The sequence below is a fragment of the Ceratotherium simum genome, chromosome 6 (genome assembly GCF_057802395.1).
Source record: "Ceratotherium simum simum isolate JZ-2026a chromosome 6, ASM5780239v1, whole genome shotgun sequence".
NCBI classification, from domain to species: Eukaryota; Metazoa; Chordata; class Mammalia; order Perissodactyla; family Rhinocerotidae; genus Ceratotherium; species Ceratotherium simum.
The window spans coordinates 33104901-33124212 of NC_141905.1; the positions used below are offsets into that span (position 1 = coordinate 33104901).

The 19312-nt window shown below is 34.3% G+C and overlaps 1 protein-coding gene across 7 annotated transcripts in view; it reads left to right on the forward strand.

Moving 5' to 3' along the window:
- Positions 1–19312, forward strand: part of HERC4 (HECT and RLD domain containing E3 ubiquitin protein ligase 4) — a 151867-nt gene that overhangs the window by 121248 nt on the left and 11307 nt on the right. For all 7 annotated transcript variants that reach the window (XM_087432136.1, XM_087432138.1, XM_087432139.1 and 4 more), the window contains 5 exons: positions 221–388; positions 614–757; positions 15124–15290; positions 15950–16016; positions 18561–18643. In XM_087432136.1, coding sequence (XP_087288262.1) covers positions 221–388; positions 614–757; positions 15124–15290; positions 15950–16016; positions 18561–18643 — 629 coding nt within the window. The remainder of the gene's footprint in view (positions 1–220; positions 389–613; positions 758–15123; positions 15291–15949; positions 16017–18560; positions 18644–19312) is intronic.

Genomic DNA, 19312 nt, shown 5'->3' on the forward strand with positions numbered 1-19312 from the left:
ATTTAAACATATTCAAATTTAAAATTCTTTATGCTCAGAATATAGTTTACTAAATTCTTTTGCTGTACTATATATTGTGTTAGATGCTACGTAAATTCAGTAGTCTAGGAATTATTGTAGGAATTATAGGAGATCTATAATTAATAGACAGGTTAGTTTATTCAGTCACAATAGCTTCTTTATAGCATTGCTATTAAAATTTTAATCTTTTGTTTTCTAGATGGCTATTGACCAGGCCCACAGACAGAATGTCTCCTCTCTTTTTCTCCCAGTGATTGAATCTGTAAATCCTTGCTTAATTCTAGTGGTACGTAGAGAAAATATCGTAGGAGATGCAATGGAAGTCCTTAGGAAAACAAAGAATATAGACTACAAAAAGCCGCTCAAGGTAATTTGACATTTTCTATTGTATAATTGGTACTGTTATTCAGGAAATATGTTTAAAGTTTTTGTTTTAGTGTATCTTTGAAACTTAATAAATAAAATTATTTACTTCAAAATTTTTTTAAACTATTAATTGCTGAGCATTTATTCATAATTAATAACATGTTATAGGGTCTCCTGAACATACTTTCATTTCTTTGCATTCAGTGTTTGCATTATGCTATTTTAGGTTATATTTGTTGGAGAAGATGCTGTTGATGCAGGAGGGGTACGCAAAGAATTTTTCTTGCTCATCATGAGGGAATTATTGGATCCTAAATATGGCATGTTTAGATATTATGAAGATTCCAGACTCATTTGGTTTTCTGATAAGGTAAAAAATCCAACCATCTAAATTACTTCTATGTATATACGTATGTATGTATACCACTATGTGTCAAGTAAATAAGAGTTATTATTGCATTTCTAACACATTTCATTCAGAGATCTGCTTTATTACAATTTGACACATTACAGACTTTTGGGCTTGGAGTTATTTAAACACATTAATGCTTATCACACTTTTCAAATTAGCAAAATAAATTAAGTAATGGTCAGCCTGAAAATAGTATTGACCATTACTTCTGCTGATTTAGATTTGAGGATTGAATAATAATGACCAGGTTAACTTTTCTACTGGAAAGACTTAATTTATCATTAGGGATCATTGATTTCTCTACCTTATCATTAAAGGTAACTACTCAGCAAACTACAGTCTATGAGCTAAGTTCTTCCCAGCACGTATTTTTGTACATAAAATCAAGCCCACTCTTCCCCTATTGTTCGTGGCTGCTCTCTAGCTATAGCTGGCAGAGGCAGAGTTGAGTAGTTACTACAAAGAACCTATGGCCAACAAAGCCTAAAATATTTACCATCTGTCTCTTTACAAAAAAAGTTTGCTGACGCCTGAGTTAGAGACGATAAGTGAAATGGTTGGTTCAATTTGTAGAGCTCTGAGTTGAAAGAAATTTGAATAGAATGTTTACTGTTGGTTCTAAAAACCTTGATGTATTATTTGTTCATTCTTCCAGGAGGCTGGCCTTTGTGGTGTTAGCAGTCATTGATGATCAGTGCCTAGGCTCATTAATTTATTAGGGGTTGCAAAATGGTGCTACTCTAATTCTAACATTTCTTTTTCATTTTATTATCTTGGATACTTCTATATAGGGAAATTTCCCCATATCTACTATTTGATTCCTTAGTAATACATGCATATGCGGAAGGATTCTCTCTCTTTAGTTACCAATTGTTCAAAAGAATAAATCTGTTCATTAGCATACTTCAGTGCTGACAATTCATTTTTTTTGGTTTTGTTTTCAAATATTATTATATATTCATGGATTTAAACATATTTTATGTTTTTCAATCCATTGCAGTTATTATCTTTATTGATGCTCATATTACCCATGTTTGTCCAAGGAGAGCTCTTAAAGTTGGCACCTGAGTCCTTTTGACACAACCTCAATACTCTTTGGTAGCTTCCTTGCTATCTGGTGGCCTTGGTATAATAAAATGTTCCAGACTTATACAATTACTGCCTAGCAATACCAACACTACCACCAATGTTATGATAACTGAAAATAGGTTCTTTTCAGTTGTTTTGCAGTTTTTGTCTTTTGGGTATACCCTATGAGAGATACACAGTCATCAGTAACAGTGTTTTGGTATCACTTGAAATTGTTACACTCCATATCATTATATACCACCAAGTGGATACACGTTTAGATTAACTTATTTAATTTTAGTTTTGATTTTTAGGGATTGCTTGTTTAAATTCAATTTAGTTTTATAATTATATAAAATATTTACATAGTTCCAAAGTCAGATCTACAAAATAAGATATCTAAAAGAAGTCTAGCTTCTGTCTCTACCCCCTCCACCTTATTTTCTCCCTCCTCCTATTATAAGTATTTTTAAAAAGAAGTGATATACTATACATATTTTTTCCCTCCATCAAGAAAAGCTATTTTATTTTATGTAGGGAACTGAAGCGTGTTCACATGTTGTGATTAATTACTCAGAAAGTAGAAAATCAGTAATTCAGGAAGGGATATCAGTTGCAGGATCAGAGTCCTTAGGTTGTGGAGAAAGGATGGAGTTAAGGGCACTAGTGGAGGGTTGGCTGCAATTTAGACACATAGATCTGTATTATCAGGAGGGAAAGCCAAGTATATATGTAAATACAAATTTCTTGGTAGATTTGATGGTGGTAGGTTGTGAAAGTTCTCTTAGAATTATTTCTACTTTACAGTGAAATAAGATGCAAGATATTAGAGGGTCAGGATAGGGAGAAGAGTCTTGGAGGGTTGAAGATAAAGGAGAAGTAGTGAAATAATCACTGCGGGGAGTGGGAAAATAAGTTGACCATGTAAATAAATATAGGATTAGACTGGCAGCATTGGAGACTCGTTTTAAATGTATGTTCATGAATTTAAATGAAACCAGTCAACAGGGTTGTATTTTTTATTTTAGTCACTAGTTGCTTGGGTGGAGGTAAGGATGAGGCAGACAGTTGATTTTAACCAGGTTGGGGTTTTAGCAAGTGAGCATAAACAGAAAGGAATAAAGGGCAAGGGAGTGATTATCTTGATGAGTCATGGAATTTAAACTTTGTAAGGAGGAAGGTGTGAGGACTTCGGGGTGATAGAAGTTAAAAAAAAAAAAGTGGTGGGGTCAGTGGATTACAGGTGCTGGTGGAGTTGAGTTGTAGTGTGAGTCGAGGTATTAGGAAGAGTGAGTTATAAAGTAGGAAATGATGGTCAGATGGGGAATGCTTGAGATTTGCAGGGTTGCAGTTGAATGTAAAATATAATCATGGGAATGGGTGTGTGAGATGTGATGGAGGACAAGATTGTTGGAAATAAGCAGGTCAAGGAACTGAGAGGCTAGTGTGTTGGATGCCTTTTTTTGCCTGGATATTAAAATCATCAAAAACAATGGCACGAATAGTGTAGAGAAAGAAAGCATAAGATAGTGCTAAAGCTTGTGAGTGAGGGAACTATGGATGGTCTTTTGATGACTGTCAAGGAACAGTAGCAGGGGATGTGGTCAGTTGGCATGTGTTTCAGAGGAACTGGGGGTTTTAAGAAGGCAAATGGAGGCCGGTCCGGTGACATAGTGGTTAGGTTCACGTGCTCTGCTTCAGAGGCCTGGGGTTCGCGGGTTTGGTCCCAGGCACAGACCTGCACACCACTCATCGAGCCATGCTATGGAGGTGTTCCATAGACAAAATAGAAGAAGACTGGCACAGATGTTAGCTCGGGGACAATCTTCCTCACCAAAAAAAAGAGAAGGCAAATGGAAGCAGGTCTAGAAGGAGTGAAGAGATAGGAGACCTGCCTCTAGGCCCAGTCATATGAAGAGTTGGAAGAGAAAACGGACACCATTTATGAGAGCTTTGGGGGAAATAATGTCCTCAGGAGACAGTCTTCTCCATTTAGAAAAAGGGGGAAGGAAAATTTGGAGAAGTTTAGGATATGGGCAGTTTTCCAAATGATAGATTGTGAATTCCAGAGCAAATAGTGAAAGAGTTTGGTGGAGCAAGGACAGTCGTAAGACTGCATCAGATTTTAGAGCCTATAGAATGCCACGAGGAGGTGGGATTAGGGGTAACCTGTGAGTTTTGAGGCTTCCTATGTTGATAGATAAACAGGCATGTAAGACATGGTGGAATAGTCCTGATAGCCTCTGAGGTAGGTGGACAATCTGCTCGAATTATGGTCTCCTTGGAGAGACTGGTCTCGAATTATGGTCTTCTTCTTGGCGCTAGTCTCGCAATGCAGTTTGTGGTGGTGTGGCAGATAGAATTTGAGAGGGTACATGGCATGGAGGCCTGTCCTGCTAGGAACACAAAGAGTTCTGTGGGCCTTTATTCAGTTCTGCAGAGAGGTAAAGTTTTAGCAAGCTTTATCATGGATCTCTGGGAGACTTTTTCAGTCATGTCTTGATTTGGCCAATGGGAGCCCCATAGAGCTGGCTCCTCTTTGGTGTACTTTTGACATGTCTCCCTTATTCTTTAATTATTCCTCACATTTGGTACAACAAATGTTCCAGGTTCATCTTGTGTTTTCTCTACCCCAGCCCTGACATCAGCCATTTCTCCTAAGAGTCCTGACTTCTGTAAGTGGAAAATGGTATTTAGAAATCAAGCTCTGGATGCTATGTATACTCATGGTTATCAGGGACTCATTGCTTTCAGATTCTCACAGTAGACAGAACTAGGAAGGAACTATATGTATGTATGCACACATCTCATACTGATACCTCCGATTATATGCAAACACCACAGAGTTTGCTCTAGCCTTCTCCTTTTCCATTTTATGTGACTTAAATCACCAGTGAGAAACTTCACAGCCATCATCGTCAAGGTATTTACTCAATCTACGCTCTATGTAGCCAGTCTTCTGGCTACACTAGCCAAAAGCTCAGCCCAGACAAAGGGAAGGAGGAAGGCAGAGGGCTGTATGTTCTTTTTATTTTAATTTTTTTAATGAGGTAAAATTCACATAACATGAAATTCACTATTTTAGGAATTTTAAAATGTATAATTCAGTGGCATTTAGTAGATTCACAGTGTTGTGCAGTCATCACCACTATCTAATTCGAGAACATTTCATCACCTCAAAAGGAAACCTGTACACATTTAACAATTACTACCCATTTCCTTCTCCCTCCAGCCCCTGACAGCCACTACTCTACTATCTATCTCTGTGGATTTGTCCATTCTCGCTGTTTGCTCTAAATGGAATCATACAATATGTGGGCTTTTGTGTCTGGCTTTTTTCACTTAGCATAATGTTTCCAAGGTTCACCATGTTGTACCATGCATCAGTACTTCAGTCCTTTTTTGTAGCTGAATAACATTCCATTATATGGCTATACTATGTTTTGTTTATCCATTCATCAGTTGATGGACATTTAAGTTGTTTACCTCTTTTTGGTGGAATATTGTGAATAGTGCCACTGTGAACACTCGGTGTACAAGTTTTTGTTTGCACACTGTTTGCAGTTATTTGGGGCATATACCTAGTAATGGAATTGCTGGGTCATATGATAGTTGTTTGGCTTTTTGAGAAACCATGAAACTGTTTTCCACAATGGCTGCACCATTTTATATTCCCATCAGCAATATATGAGGATTCCAATTCCTCCAGATCCTAGCCAACATTTGTTATTTTCCTTTTTTTGTTTTCTTTTTTATTATGTATTTTAAAATGTTTTATTTATATATTTATTTCTTATTATAGTGGGCATGAAGTGGTATCTCACTGTGGTTTTGATTAGCATTTCCCTAATGACTAATGATGTGCTTGTTTGGCCATTTATATATCTTCTTTAGCAAAATGTCTTTCAAGTCCTTTGCTCATTTTTTAGTTGAATTGTTTATTTTTCTGTTGTTGAGTTTTTAGAGTTCTTTGTATATTCTGGGTACTAGACCCCTAATGAATATATTATATACAAATATTTTCTCCCATTCTATGCAGTGTCTTCACTTTCTTGATAATGTCCTTTGATAGAAAAGTTTTTTTTTTAAATTATTTTATTGAGGTCACATTGGTTTATGACATTGTGTAAATTTAAGTTGTACATTATTATTTTTTTTTTTTGAGGAAGATTGGCCCTGCGCTAGCATCTGTTGCCAATCTTCCTCATTTTCTTTTTTTCTCCCCAAAGTCCCAATACGTAGTTCTATATCATTCTTGTAGAGTTGTAGCTCATCTATGTGGAACGCTGCCCCAGCATGACTTGATGAGCGGTGAGTAGGTCTGCCTGCAGGATCCAAACCAGCAAACCCTGGGCCGCCGAAGCGGAACGTGTAAACTTAACTGCTACGTCACCGGGTCGGCCCCTCAGTTGTACATCATTATATTTCAGCTTCTGAATAGACTGCGTCATATTTGCCACCAAAAGTCTAGTCTCCATCTGTCACCATACACATGTGCCCCTTTTACCCCTTTTGCTCTCCCCACCCCCTTCCTCTCTGGTAACCACCGGTCTGTTCTCCTTATCTATGTGTTTGTCTTCCATGTATGAGGGAAATTATACGGTATTTGTCTTTCTCTGTCTGACTTTGCTTGGCATAATACCCTCAAGGTCCATCCATGTTGCAGCAGATGGCATGATTTCATCTTTTTTACAGCTGAGTAGTATTCTATTGTGTATATGTGTATGTGTATGTATATATATATATACACACTACATCTTCTTTATCCATTCATCCATTGATGGGCACTTGGGTTGCTTCCAAGTCTTGGCCATTGTGAATAATGCTGCAGTGAACATAGGGGTGCATATATCTTTTCGAATTAGTGTTTTCATGTTCCTTGGATAAATACCTAGAAGTAGAATAGCTGGATCTTTAGGTATTTCTATTTTTAATTTTTGAGAAATCTCCATACTGTTTTCCATAGTAGCTGTACCAGTTTGCATTCCCACCAGCAGTGTATGAGCATTCCCTTTTCTCTACATCCTCTCCAACACTTGTTATTTCTTGACTTTTTAATAATAGCCATTCTGACGGCTGTGAGGTGATATCTCATTGTAGTTTTGATTTGCATTTCCCTAATAATTAGTGATGTTGAACATCTTTTCACGTGCCTGTTGGCCATGTGTATTTCTTCTTTGGAAGAGTGTCTGTTCATATCCTCTGCCCATTTTTTGATCAGGTTGTTTGTTTGTTGTTGAGTTTTATGAGTTCTTTATGTATTTTGGAAATTAACCCCTTGTTGGATATATGATTTGCAGATATTTTCTCCCAGTTGTTGGGTTTTCTTTTCATTTTGTTGATAGTTTCTTTTGCCATGCAGAAGTTTTTTAGTCTACTAGAGTCCCATTTATTTTTTCTTTTGTTTCCTTTGCCAGAGGAAACAAGGTATTCAGTAAGATACTACTAAGACTGAGGTCAAAGAGTGTACTGCCTGTGTTTTCTTCTAGAAGTTTTATGGTTTCAGGTCTTGCATTAAAGTCTTTAATCCATTTTGAGTTAATTTTTGTATATGGTATAGGATAATGGTTTACTTTCATTCTTTTGCATGTGGCTGTCCAGTTTTCTCAAAATCATTTAGTGAAGACACTTTCCTTTCTCCATTGTATATTCTTGGCTCCTTTTTTGAAGATTAGCTGTCCATAGATGTGTGGTTTTATTTCTGGGCTCTCAATTCTGTTCCATTGATCTGTATGTCTGTTTTTGTACCAGTACTATACTGTTTTAATTACTATAGCTTTGTAGTATATTTTGATTTCAGGGAGTATGATAACTCCAGCTTTGTTCTTTTTTCTCAGGATTGCTTTGGCTATTCAGGCTCTTTTGTTGTCCCATATAAGTTTTAGTATTCTTTGTTCTCTTTCTGTGAAGAATGTCATTGGGATTCTGATTGGGATTGCATTGAATCTGTATATTTCTTTGGGTAATACAGACATTTTAACTATGTTTTTTCTTCCAATCCGTGAGCACAGAATATCTTTCCATTTCTTTATGTCTTCTTTGATTTCTTTCAGTAATGTCTTATAGTTTTCAGTGTATAGGTCTTTCACCTCCTTGGTTAAATTTATTCCTAGGTATTTTATTCTTTTTGTTGTGATTGTAAATGGGATGTATTGTTGATTTCTCTTTCTGCTAGTTTGTTATTAATGTATAGAAATGCAACTGATTTTTGTATGTTGATTTTGTACCCTGCAACTTTCCTGTATTCATTAATTATTTCTAATAGTTTTTTGGTGGATTCTTTAGGGTTTTCTATATATAGAATCATGTCATCCACAAATAGTGACAGTTTTACTTCTTCCTTTCCAATTTGTATGCATTTTATTTCTTTTTCTTGCCTAATTGCTTTGGCTAAAACTTCTAATACTATGTTGAATAAGAGTGGCAAGGATACAAAAGTTTTAAATTTTGATGTCTTATTAATTTTTTCTTTTGTTGCTTGTGCTCTTGGTGTCATAACTAAGAACCATTGACAAATTCAAGGTCATGAAGATTTACTCCTGAGTTTTCTTGTAAGAGTTTTATAGTTTGAGCTGTTATATTTAGGTCTTTGATCTGTTTTGAGTTAATTTTTGTCTGTGGTGGAAGGTAAGAGTTCAACTGCATCTTTTGCATGTGAATACCTGGTTGTCCTACCATTGTTTGTTAAAGAGACTATTCTTTCTCCATTGAATAATCTTGGCACCTGTATCAGAAATTAATTGACTGTGAATGTATGGATTTATTTCTGGACCCTCAATTTTATTCCAGTGATACATATGTCTGTCCTTATGCCAATACCACACTTGCTTGTTTACTGTACCTTTATGGTAGGTTTTGAAATGAAATGTGTGAGTCCTCTCGCTTTGTTCTCGTTCAAGATTGTTTTGACTATTAGAGGTCCCTTGCAATTCTGTATGAATTTTATGGTTAGCTTTTCTATTTCTGCAAAAAAAGCCAGTGAGGTTTTCATATAGAATGTGTTGAATCTAGATCAGTTTGAGAAATATTGCCATCTTAACAATATGGTCTTCTAGTCCATAAACATGGGATGTCTTTCCATTTATTTAGGTCTTTAATTTCTTTCAGCAATGTTTTGTAGTTTTCAGTGTACAAGTCTTACACCTCCTTGGTTAAATTTATTTCTGAGTATTTTGTTCATTTTGATGCTGTCATAAATGGAATTGTTTTCTTAATTTTATTTTTGGTTTGTTTATTGCTAGTGTATAGAAATACAACTGATTTTTGTATGTTGATCTTGTATCATGTAACTTTGCTGAATTCATTTATTAGTCCTAATAGTTTATTTTGTGGATTCTTTAGGATTTTCTGTATACAAGATCATATCATCTACAAATCCAATAGATTTAATTTTACTTCTTTTTTTACAGTTTGGATACCTTTATTTCTTTTTCTTGCCTAATTGCCCTGGCTTGAACTTCCAGTACACTGTCAAATATAAGTGGTAAGAGTGGACATGCTTCTCTTGTTCCTGATCTGAGTGGGATGTTAGCTGTGGTTTTTTTTTTAAATAAATTCCTTTTATCGTGTTAAAGAAGTTCCCTTCTGTGCCTAGTTTGTTGAATATATTTATCCTGAAAGAATATTGGATTTTGCAAATACTTTTTCTGCATCAGTGGAGATGATCATGTGGTTTCCTTCCTTCATTCCATTAATGTGATGTACTACACTGGTTGATTTTCTTATGTTGAACCACTTTGCATTCCTGGGGTAAATCTCACTTGGTCATGGTGTTATAATCCTTTTAATATGCTGCTGGATTCAGCATATTAGTATTCTGTTTGTGGTTTTTCCGTCCTTATTTGTAAAGATGGTCTGTAGTTTTCTTTTTTGTGTGTGTGGTGTCTTTGGCTTTGGTATCATGGTAGTGCTGACCTCATAGAATGAGTTAGGAACTGTTCCCTCCTCTTCCATTTCTTGGAAGAGTTTGAGAAGGATTGATGATAATTCTTCTTTAAATGTTTGGTAGAATCTGGTCCCAGGCTTTCCTTTGTTGGAAGCTTTTTGATTAGTGATTAAATCTCATTTCTTGTTATAGGTTTTTTTTAGATTTTCTAGTTCTTCTAGTGTCAGTTTGGTAGTTTGTGTGTTTCTAGGAATTTGTCCACTTCATCTAGATTATCTATTTTGTTGGCAGTTGTTCATTGTATTCTCTTATAATCCTTTTTATTTCTGTGAGATTGATAGTAATGTCCCCACTTTCAATGCTGATTTTAGTAATGTGAGTCTTCTTTTTTTCTTGGTCATTCTAGCTAATGTCAGTTTTGTTGATCTTTTTAAAAAAATCAACTTTTGGTTTTGTTGCTCCTTTGTATTGTTTTTCTATTCTCTGTTTCATTTATCTCCACTTTAATCTTTATTATTTTCTCCCTCTGCTAGTTTTGGGTTTAGTTTGCTCTTCTTTTTATTCCTCCTTAGGATATAAAGTTAGGTTATTGATTGGAGACATTTTTTCCTTTTTCATTTTGGTGTTTACACCTATAAATTTCCCCCTGAACAGTGCTTTCCTCGCATCCCATAAATTTTTGTATGTTGTGTTTTCATGTTCATTAGTCTCTAAGTATTTTCTGATTTCCCTTGTGATACCTTCTTTGATCCATTGGTTATTTAACAGTGTGTTTAATTTTCACATCTTTGTGAGTTTTTCCTATTTCCTTTAGTTATTGCTTTCTAGTTTCATTTAATTATGGTCTGAGAAGATATTTTTTATGATTTTAGTCTTTTTAAAATTGTTGAGATTTAACTTTGGAACCTAACATATGGTGTATCCTGGAAAATGTTCCATGTGTACTTGAGAAGAATGTGTATTCTGCTGTTTGATGTAATGTTCTATATCTGTCTCTTAGGTCTAGTTAGTTGATAATGTTGTTCAAGTCCTCTATTTCCTTAAAGATCTTCTGTCTGATTGTTCTATCCAATATTGAAAGTGGGGTTACTGTTATTTTAGAACTGTATTTCTCCCTTCAATTCTGTCAGTTTTTGCTTCATATATTTTGAAGCTGTATTGTTAGGTATGTATATATTTGTAAATGTTACATCTTCTTGATGAATTGATGCTTTTATCAATATATGTTTTTCTTTGTCTATTTAAAAAATTTTTGACTTAAAGTCTATTTTGATATTAGCACAGCCACTTAGCCCTCTTTTGATTATTATTTACATGGAATATCTTTTCCCAAGCTTTTACTTTCAACCTAATTGTGTCTTTGGATCTAGAGTGAGGCTTGTAGACAGTATGTAGTTGAATCATGTTTGTTTGTTTGTCTGTTTCAATCCATTCTGCCAATCTCTGCCTTTTGATTGCAGAATTTAATCCATTTACATTTAAAGTCATTACTGGTAAAAAAGCACTTCTGCCATTTTGCTATTTGTTTTCTGTATGTCATATCTTCTTTGTTCTTCCATTCCTCCATTACTGCCCGTTTTTGTGTGTTTAATTGCTTTTTTTCTAGTTTATTGTTTTGATTCCCTTCTCATGTTCTTTTCTGTATATATTTCTGTTATTTTCTTAGTAGTTGCTCTCAGGTTATAATTAACATCTTAAATTTATAACAATCTACTTTGAATTAATACCAACTTAATTTCAATAGTATGTAGAAACTCTGCTCCTAGAACAGCTCTGTTCCTCCCTCATTTTTTTGTTATCATCACAACTTACAGCTTTATACATTATGTGTCCATTAATGTAGATTTATAATTATTTTATGCATTTGTCTTTTAAACCATATAGAGAAAAAAAGAGGATTTAAAAATCAAAAGTACAGTAAGAATAACTTTTATATTTACCTGTATAGCTACTTTTACCAGAGTTCTTTATTTCTTCATATGCCTTTGAGTTAACTGTGTAGCATCCTTTCCTTTCAGCCTGATGGACTCGAGCATTTCTTGTAGGATGTAGGGAAGATCTAGTAGCAACAAACTCCTTCAGTTTTTCTTTATTTGAGATTTATTTCCTGGATATGGAATTCTTGCTTGGCAGTTTTTTCTTTCAGCCCTTTAAGTCTGTCATCCCACTGTTTTTTGGCATGCCTGGTTTCTGATTAGAAATCAGCTGTTAATCTCATTGAGGAGCCCTGCTGTGTGATGAGTTGCTTCTCTTTTGCTACTTTTAATACTCTGTTGGCAGCACATGTTAGCTCAGGACAACTCTTCCTCAGCAAAAAAAAAACAAAAAATAAGCTCTCTTTGTTATTCATTTGATTATAATGTGTCTGGATGTGAATCTCGAGTTTGTTGTGTTTGGAGTTTGTTGAGCTTCTTGGATGTTAGATTTATGTCTTTTATCAAATTTGGGACGTTTTCAACCATTTCTTTAAATATTCTGTCTGCCTGTTTCTCTCCCTTTTCTCCTTCTGAGACTCATTACTATTTGTATGATGGTACACTTGATGGTACCACAGATCCCTTAGGCTCAGTTCATGTTTCTTCATTCTTTTTTCTTGCTGTTGTTCCTCAAAGTGGATAATCTCAATCAACCTATCTTCATGTTTGCTGATTCTCTTTTCTGCCTACTCAAATCTCTTTTTGTACAGCTCTAGTGAATTTTCCATTTCAGTTATTGTACTTTTCAGCTCCAGAATTTCCATTTGGTTCCTTTTTGTAATTTCTCTCTCTTTGTTGATAGTCTCTATTCGATGAGACGTTGTTATCCTGGTTTTCTTTAGTTATTTTTCCATGCTTTCCTTTAGCTCTTTGAGGATATTTAAGACAGTTGATTTAAAGTCTTCATCCAGTAAGTCCAATGTCTGGGCTTTCTCAAGGACAGTTTATATTAATTTCTTCTTTTCTTGTGAATGGGCCATATTTTCTTCTTTTTTTGCATGCCTCATACATTTTAGTTGAATATTGGATACGTTTTTTTTGTTTGACACAGTTTTTTGTTTTCCACAGTACCTCTTATTCCTCCAAGTTTCTTTTGTTTGTTTTGTTTTTTTTTGTGATCCTTGGCTGTTTACTCACATTTAAGAGTGTGACACTGAAAAGCTACCTAGATACTTTATGGTTATGCGCACATACATTTATGATTTACAGGCCCCATTCATAGAGATTAGATGAGTACCTTCCAAGGGGGAACCCTCAAATGTCAGCATATATAGGTTTTTTACCCCTTGGTTTTTCAAGAAAGATTGTAGCCCTGGCTGTCAGTGTTCTAGTAGTGTTCCAAACACTAAAAAAGGGAAGCTAGAATTCTCCTTGTTCACTATACAGACCTTCATTTGATCCCTTTGTTTTTAATGCAGCACCCTGACCATCAGCTGTCTCAGATTCCAGAGCCTCTGTGACTCATCTTCTCCAGAAAGGCAAAAAGACTTTCCACCAAGCATCATATTTTCAACCCCACTCTAATACCTCTGACTTTCAGAGTCATGTTTTACCAACTGAGCTAGCTGGGCTACCTCTGACTTTACAAGTATTGATTGGTACTTCCAGTTCCTGAGCCTGCAGCACAAATTAGCTTGTTTTTCATTGGCTTTCCTCCTACAAGCTACTGATTTAGTTTTTTCTGCTTTACCAAATCAGTTACCAGCCATCCATCTACTTTTCGTATTTTGAAAATATTAACATCTCTTTAGTGCTGTTAAAACCCTCCCCTCTTCCTTTTTGTGTGTGTAGGGCAGTTTATACCATTTTTATTTCTTTATTCTCATATAAAGGGATTTCAGGAGGAAGAGAGATTAACACATTATTCAGTCTGCCCTATTTAAGAAGGACTTTCTAAAGTTAAACACAATGTAGGACATCTTAGGGGAAAAAGATTAATTTGACCACTGAAAAATGTGACATTTATGCATAAGAAAAACATAAAATTAAAAAGCATATAAGAGACTGGGATATGTGTAACAAATATGACACAGAGGGGTAATACTCCTAATATACGAAGAATTCAGATACAAATATACAAGAACACGTTAACCCCCAAAAGATAAATGGACCAGGTACATGAAAAGGCATTTCACAAGCACACACAACTCCCTAGTTTTCAGTATCACTAATAGTCAAAAATGTATACTAAAACAAGTTGTCGTTTTTAACTTAGAACTGTGTGTTTGTGTGTGTGTGCAGATGAAAATGTGGAAAGATAGGCATTTTCCTGGACTACAGATGGCAGTATAAACTGGAACAGGTGTGGAAGAAAATAGTTTGGCAGTATGCTTAACTATCCTTTGACTTCGAAATTCTTCCTTGCAAAGCAGAATTTCTCCTAAGGAAATATTCCAAACTATGGACCGAAATATATGCAAAAAAGATGCCCATCTTATTTTGAATATTACTAACTAGTTAGAATAACTGACATTTATTGAGCCTTTACTGTGTGCTTCAGGAACTGCGCTAGAAGCATTTTACATGCATTACCCTGTTTAATCCTCACACCAACCATATGAGATGAATACAATTTTTATCTTTTAAAACACTGAGGTTAGATAGTGAATGAGCCAGATCTGGCGCCCTAGATCTAATAAAAAAATTTTCCCTTAACTATCATGCTAACAGCATGTTCTGTGACCATATATTATTTCTCTAAAGATAAAGGGAAATAAGCATTGTTTTCTGTGTTTTAATAATCTAAATGTCCAACTGTAATAAAATAGCTGATTTAGCAAACCATGGTACTTTTATATGATATAATATGCAGCCATTAAAAATCGTGTTCTGGAAGAATATTTAATGACATAGGAAAATACTCATGTTATAATTAGAAAAATGAGGAAACTTTTAATATGTTTTAAAATTATTTTTCTGAACTTACAGTAGATGGAAATAAAAATAATTTCTAAATCATTGTTTCTGAGTGATTGCATTACAGATGTTTATTCATTTTCTTTTTTATGTTTTTTATTTTCCAAATTTTGAAGTGTATAATTTTTTAAATCAGAAGAAGTTCTAGTAATCATTTCATTTATTAATTTAATGCTTAATGATATGGAAATGCTTTTATTTCTGGGGGAAAAAAGCCAGTTGTGAAGTTTTATAGTATGCTCTCAGCTAGATTTCAATTTTGTCTGTCTTAGAAAATACATTGGATGGAAATGTGCAAAAATACTAACAGTGATAATATCCAAAGGAGATAGGAATGAGAATGAACTTTTTCTTGTTATTTATTACTTTTTTCTGTATCTTAAAATTTTCTGCTACAAATACGTGTTTTTGTAATCAGAAAAAATTTAATGTTTTAATTTGGAGAACAAGTCTTTACTTTTTTTGCCTTATATTTTTAGACATTTGAAGACAGTGATTTATTCCATTTGATTGGTGTTATCTGTGGATTAGCAATTTATAATTTTACTATTGTGGACCTCCATTTTCCTTTGGCTTTATATAAGAAACTGCTGAAAAAGAAGCCATCCCTGGATGATTTGAAAGAACTAGTGCCTGATGTTGGGAGGTTAGTTGTAAAAAATGGCAAGGGTGGGGTTTAGGAAATAGGAAATGGGGAGTGTACACAAAGCTTTTGTTTTAGGAATAATTGAGTTTTGTTTTTGTGTTGTTCTTGTTGAATTTCTGAAATCAACAAAAGCCTTTCTAACAAAGGAAAACCCATTATGTTACTCAGATCCAAAATTTTCTCCTGAAAGACTTATGTGTATAAAATCATTTGCTAAATATTTAGTAGTTTAACATTACTTTACAAATATCAGATAATAAATTTAGGAAGGTAATGTTTCCTGAGAGTAGTTAAATGATTTATTTGGACTGCTGCTTCTGATCACCTTCATTCCTAGCTGGAATATGTGAAGTTTCTTTTTATTACATGAAATGGAATAAAAATTGTATGTAAATAAGGATAAATGTTGAAAATGGGTAGATACGTGGCCTTTGTATTCAGAGGAAGAGATAAAAACCTTAGAGTGTTTTTTTTTTTTCCTTCAGCATTGCTTATAAGTTTGCCATTGTACATCTACCATTCTGAAACAAATATAAAAGTACAAATTAATAAAAGGATTTTATCAAGAATGAGTGAGAAATATGTACTTATACTTAAGCAAAATAGTCAAAATACCCAATAATGTTTTACCACAAAGGAACATATATATTGTTTTGCAGAAGCATGCAACAGTTACTGGATTATCCAGAAGATGATGTCGAGGAAACATTTTGTCTTAATTTTACGGTAAGATGAAAAGACGTAGGGTAGCCTGATTATTCATCATGCCTTTTATTTAACAGCTGTGCCTTATCGTTTTTTCTTTATTTTGGTGGATGGAATTCTTTAAGAACCCTTTAGCTAACATTTATTGAGCATTAACTATATACTGATCACAATACATGCATTATTTCATTTAATCCTCAACAATTCTATGAGATTGGTATTATTCTTATTTTACAGATGAAGAAAACTGAAAAGAATCATTGCATGTCAGAGATAGTATTTATACCCAGCCCTGTGACTTCAAAGCCTATATACTTTATCGTTATGCTAAAGATCTTTACAAATGCAAGGAGTCCTCTTCATTCAAGTGTTCATTTTTGAGTCTTCAATTACAAAAATATTTAGAGAAGCAAAGGTTATTGTAACATGAGAATATTCACTAATGAGCTTACCAATTAAAAGATTAATTCCCGCTCAGACATCCCTCTTTGCTTTGCACTAACATTCGTCCTTGCCCATTTTGTCTGTCTTACTGTTGGATGGCATACCACAGTACAAATGCAAACACATTGGGATATTATTTGGAAAATGAAATTGCAAATCTTGTAAAAGTTGCAGAATTTTGTTAATTCAGTGAAAGGGATGTTGAATAACTCATCCAGTCACATGCAGAGCCATTGACAAATGAGGATCAGGCAGAAGTAGATTAGTTGACAAAGAAAAGAAAATCAGCAAGGATTATGTAAGGCATTTCAGAAGGGAATGATTTGAATGTTATAAATTAGACTCTTGGGAAAATGGTAAAACCTTTGGTTTTCTTTCTTTCTCTTTTCTTTTCAAAAACTTTCTATATTTGTTTGTTTTCCCCCCTAACAGTTCTCTTTATGATCTTGTGGCCAAAGCTGACAAAAAATACCATATTCTACTGTAACACAATTTGCCAAAATTTATTGTGTATTTGTTTGTTTTCCCCCCTAACAGTTCTCTTTATGATCTTGTGGCCAAAGCTGACAAAAAATACCATATTCTACTGTAACACAATTTGCCAAAATTTATGTGCCCCCTCAGAAAAGTTTATCCATTCGTTGATTATTTTAAGAAGTGGCACATAGTGCATTTCTAAGAAAATTTGGTAGATTTAAGATGAAATAATTTCTTTTAATATTTTTTTTTTTTTTAAGAAAATAATCCTCCTTGGACTTTTTCTATTTACTATGACATTTTGGTTCCCCTTTTCCATTGATTCACTTATGACCAGATGAGTTATCTTTGACTCTTTATTGATCATCTCAATTGACTGAAATATTGGGTTCCAAGCAATTTAATTTCTATTTTATCAGTCACTAAGTTTGTGAATGCTTAATATATCCAAGAACTATGGTCATTCAAACACTCCTTCCTGCTGCTCTTTCTTTCCCAGAGGTTTTCAGTGGCTCTTTAGTAACTTTAGAATGGGCTTCAAAGACATTTGTAATCTGGCTTTCTTTCTAAATTTCATTGTATCCCTCCATTCATACCAAGTTTTGTCATGTCACACAGTATTCTTTAACATACCTTACCTTACTGTTTTTTAGAGTCATAGTCATACATTTTCATAACTTGTTATTTACTCTCGAATCTATCCTTTTGTTCAATCTATGTGCTCAGTTGGAAATCCCACCCTCCTCAATCTTTTAGAGCCTTTGCTCATCCTTCTAGGTGCTTTTCAAATGATATTTCTTCTTCAAAGTCTTTTATACTTCCTCTGGTTAGAAGTAAGTTTGCTTTCCTCTGTGAGCTGATAGCATTTTGTTTATGTCTCTATTATAGCATTTATTTTATTATAATGAGTTGTTTCTCCTCCTTTACTAGATAGCTAACTTCAGAGCAGGGATTTATTAGTTTCTTATCATCACACCCCCACTATAGTGTTTTATAAATAGCAGGTATTAAAAGAGCATTTTAATAAAAGAGGATAATATTCCAAAAAGAGACAATAGAAAGAGAAAAGATGCAAAGGTGGGAAAGGTAATACTTATAGGAAAATTAGCAGACTAGTAAGGGAAATAAAAGGTTTCAAAATAACCTATTGTCTTTATAAACCAAATTAATGGCATAACTGGAAAAACCACCTGTGATCAAGAATGCAACAAGGCAGATACGAGGAATACAGGAGTAGCAGCTGTCATGTGGGAAGAATGCATAGCTGATCTAAGCTGAATGCATTTGACACTTGGATTCTGTCACTTGTCCAAGGAAAACATCCATTCTAATATTTTACTCCTATAGTGACCATTCTAAAGTTTTACGCATGGTAAATAATTAGTTTCCTGTTTTTGACTAACCAAACACTTGGTAATTTGTAATTAGTTAGTTGAGGTAGGATTTCATACTAGAGCGGATGAAAATTTCTAGTTGTGGCTTTATGCAGAATTCACAAATAGGTTTATGGTAACAGAATTTTACCTCAAATTTATTAGTTCTTATATTTAATGAGAGGAAAATAGAGTATAATAATAGGTTATTAAAATAATCTAATAAGTTTTGAGTCTGACATTGACTTTTTTTAAAAATTTAAATTAATAGATCACAGTTGAAAACTTTGGTGCAACAGAAGTGAAAGAGCTGGTTCTAAATGGTGCAGACACAGCTGTTAACAAACAAAATCGGTAAGTGAATTATAGCAGCATCAGTGATAGTAATAAGATTCAGTAGGCGTTTTCTTCTGTATTTAGAAACATGTCACAACCTTAAGTTTTTACTCAGATAAAACTTACTGTTTGAATGGCTGGTTAGTGAGAAAATAATCTGCCTTTTGCTTCGAAAATCCTTTTAAGACAATAATAAAGGGATAAAAAGATCATAAACAACAAGAACAAAGAGAAGGGAGAGAAGACAACAGCAAACACATTTTTGAAAGCTAGAAAAAGTTAAGTTTTTAACTTTTAAGTTTTAAGTTTAGTGGTAACTAACTTTAGCCAACCAGAGAAAGCTGCAACATAAGATTGACTGGGAGGAGCCAAGAAGGCAGCCAGTTCATATTGTAGAACAAAGGCTCAGGCATTGAGAATAAAAAAATATGTTAGAAAATGTATGGAGTTTGGAGAACACTGGAAACAGAAAGATTGGCTGTTATAAGAATCAGTTAGAAACCCATCTCCCTTAGCCCACCAGTAGCCTGGCAACTTCCGCTCTCCAGCCTGGGCAGAAGATTGGAAATTTACCTTCTGGGGAGATTGAACTAAAGGGACCACGGATTTGAGGACAGTTAGGCACAGCCAGGGGCAAGGGGCTGAACTGAAAACGGAGATTAAGTGAGCATCTGTAGCTCCCTCCTC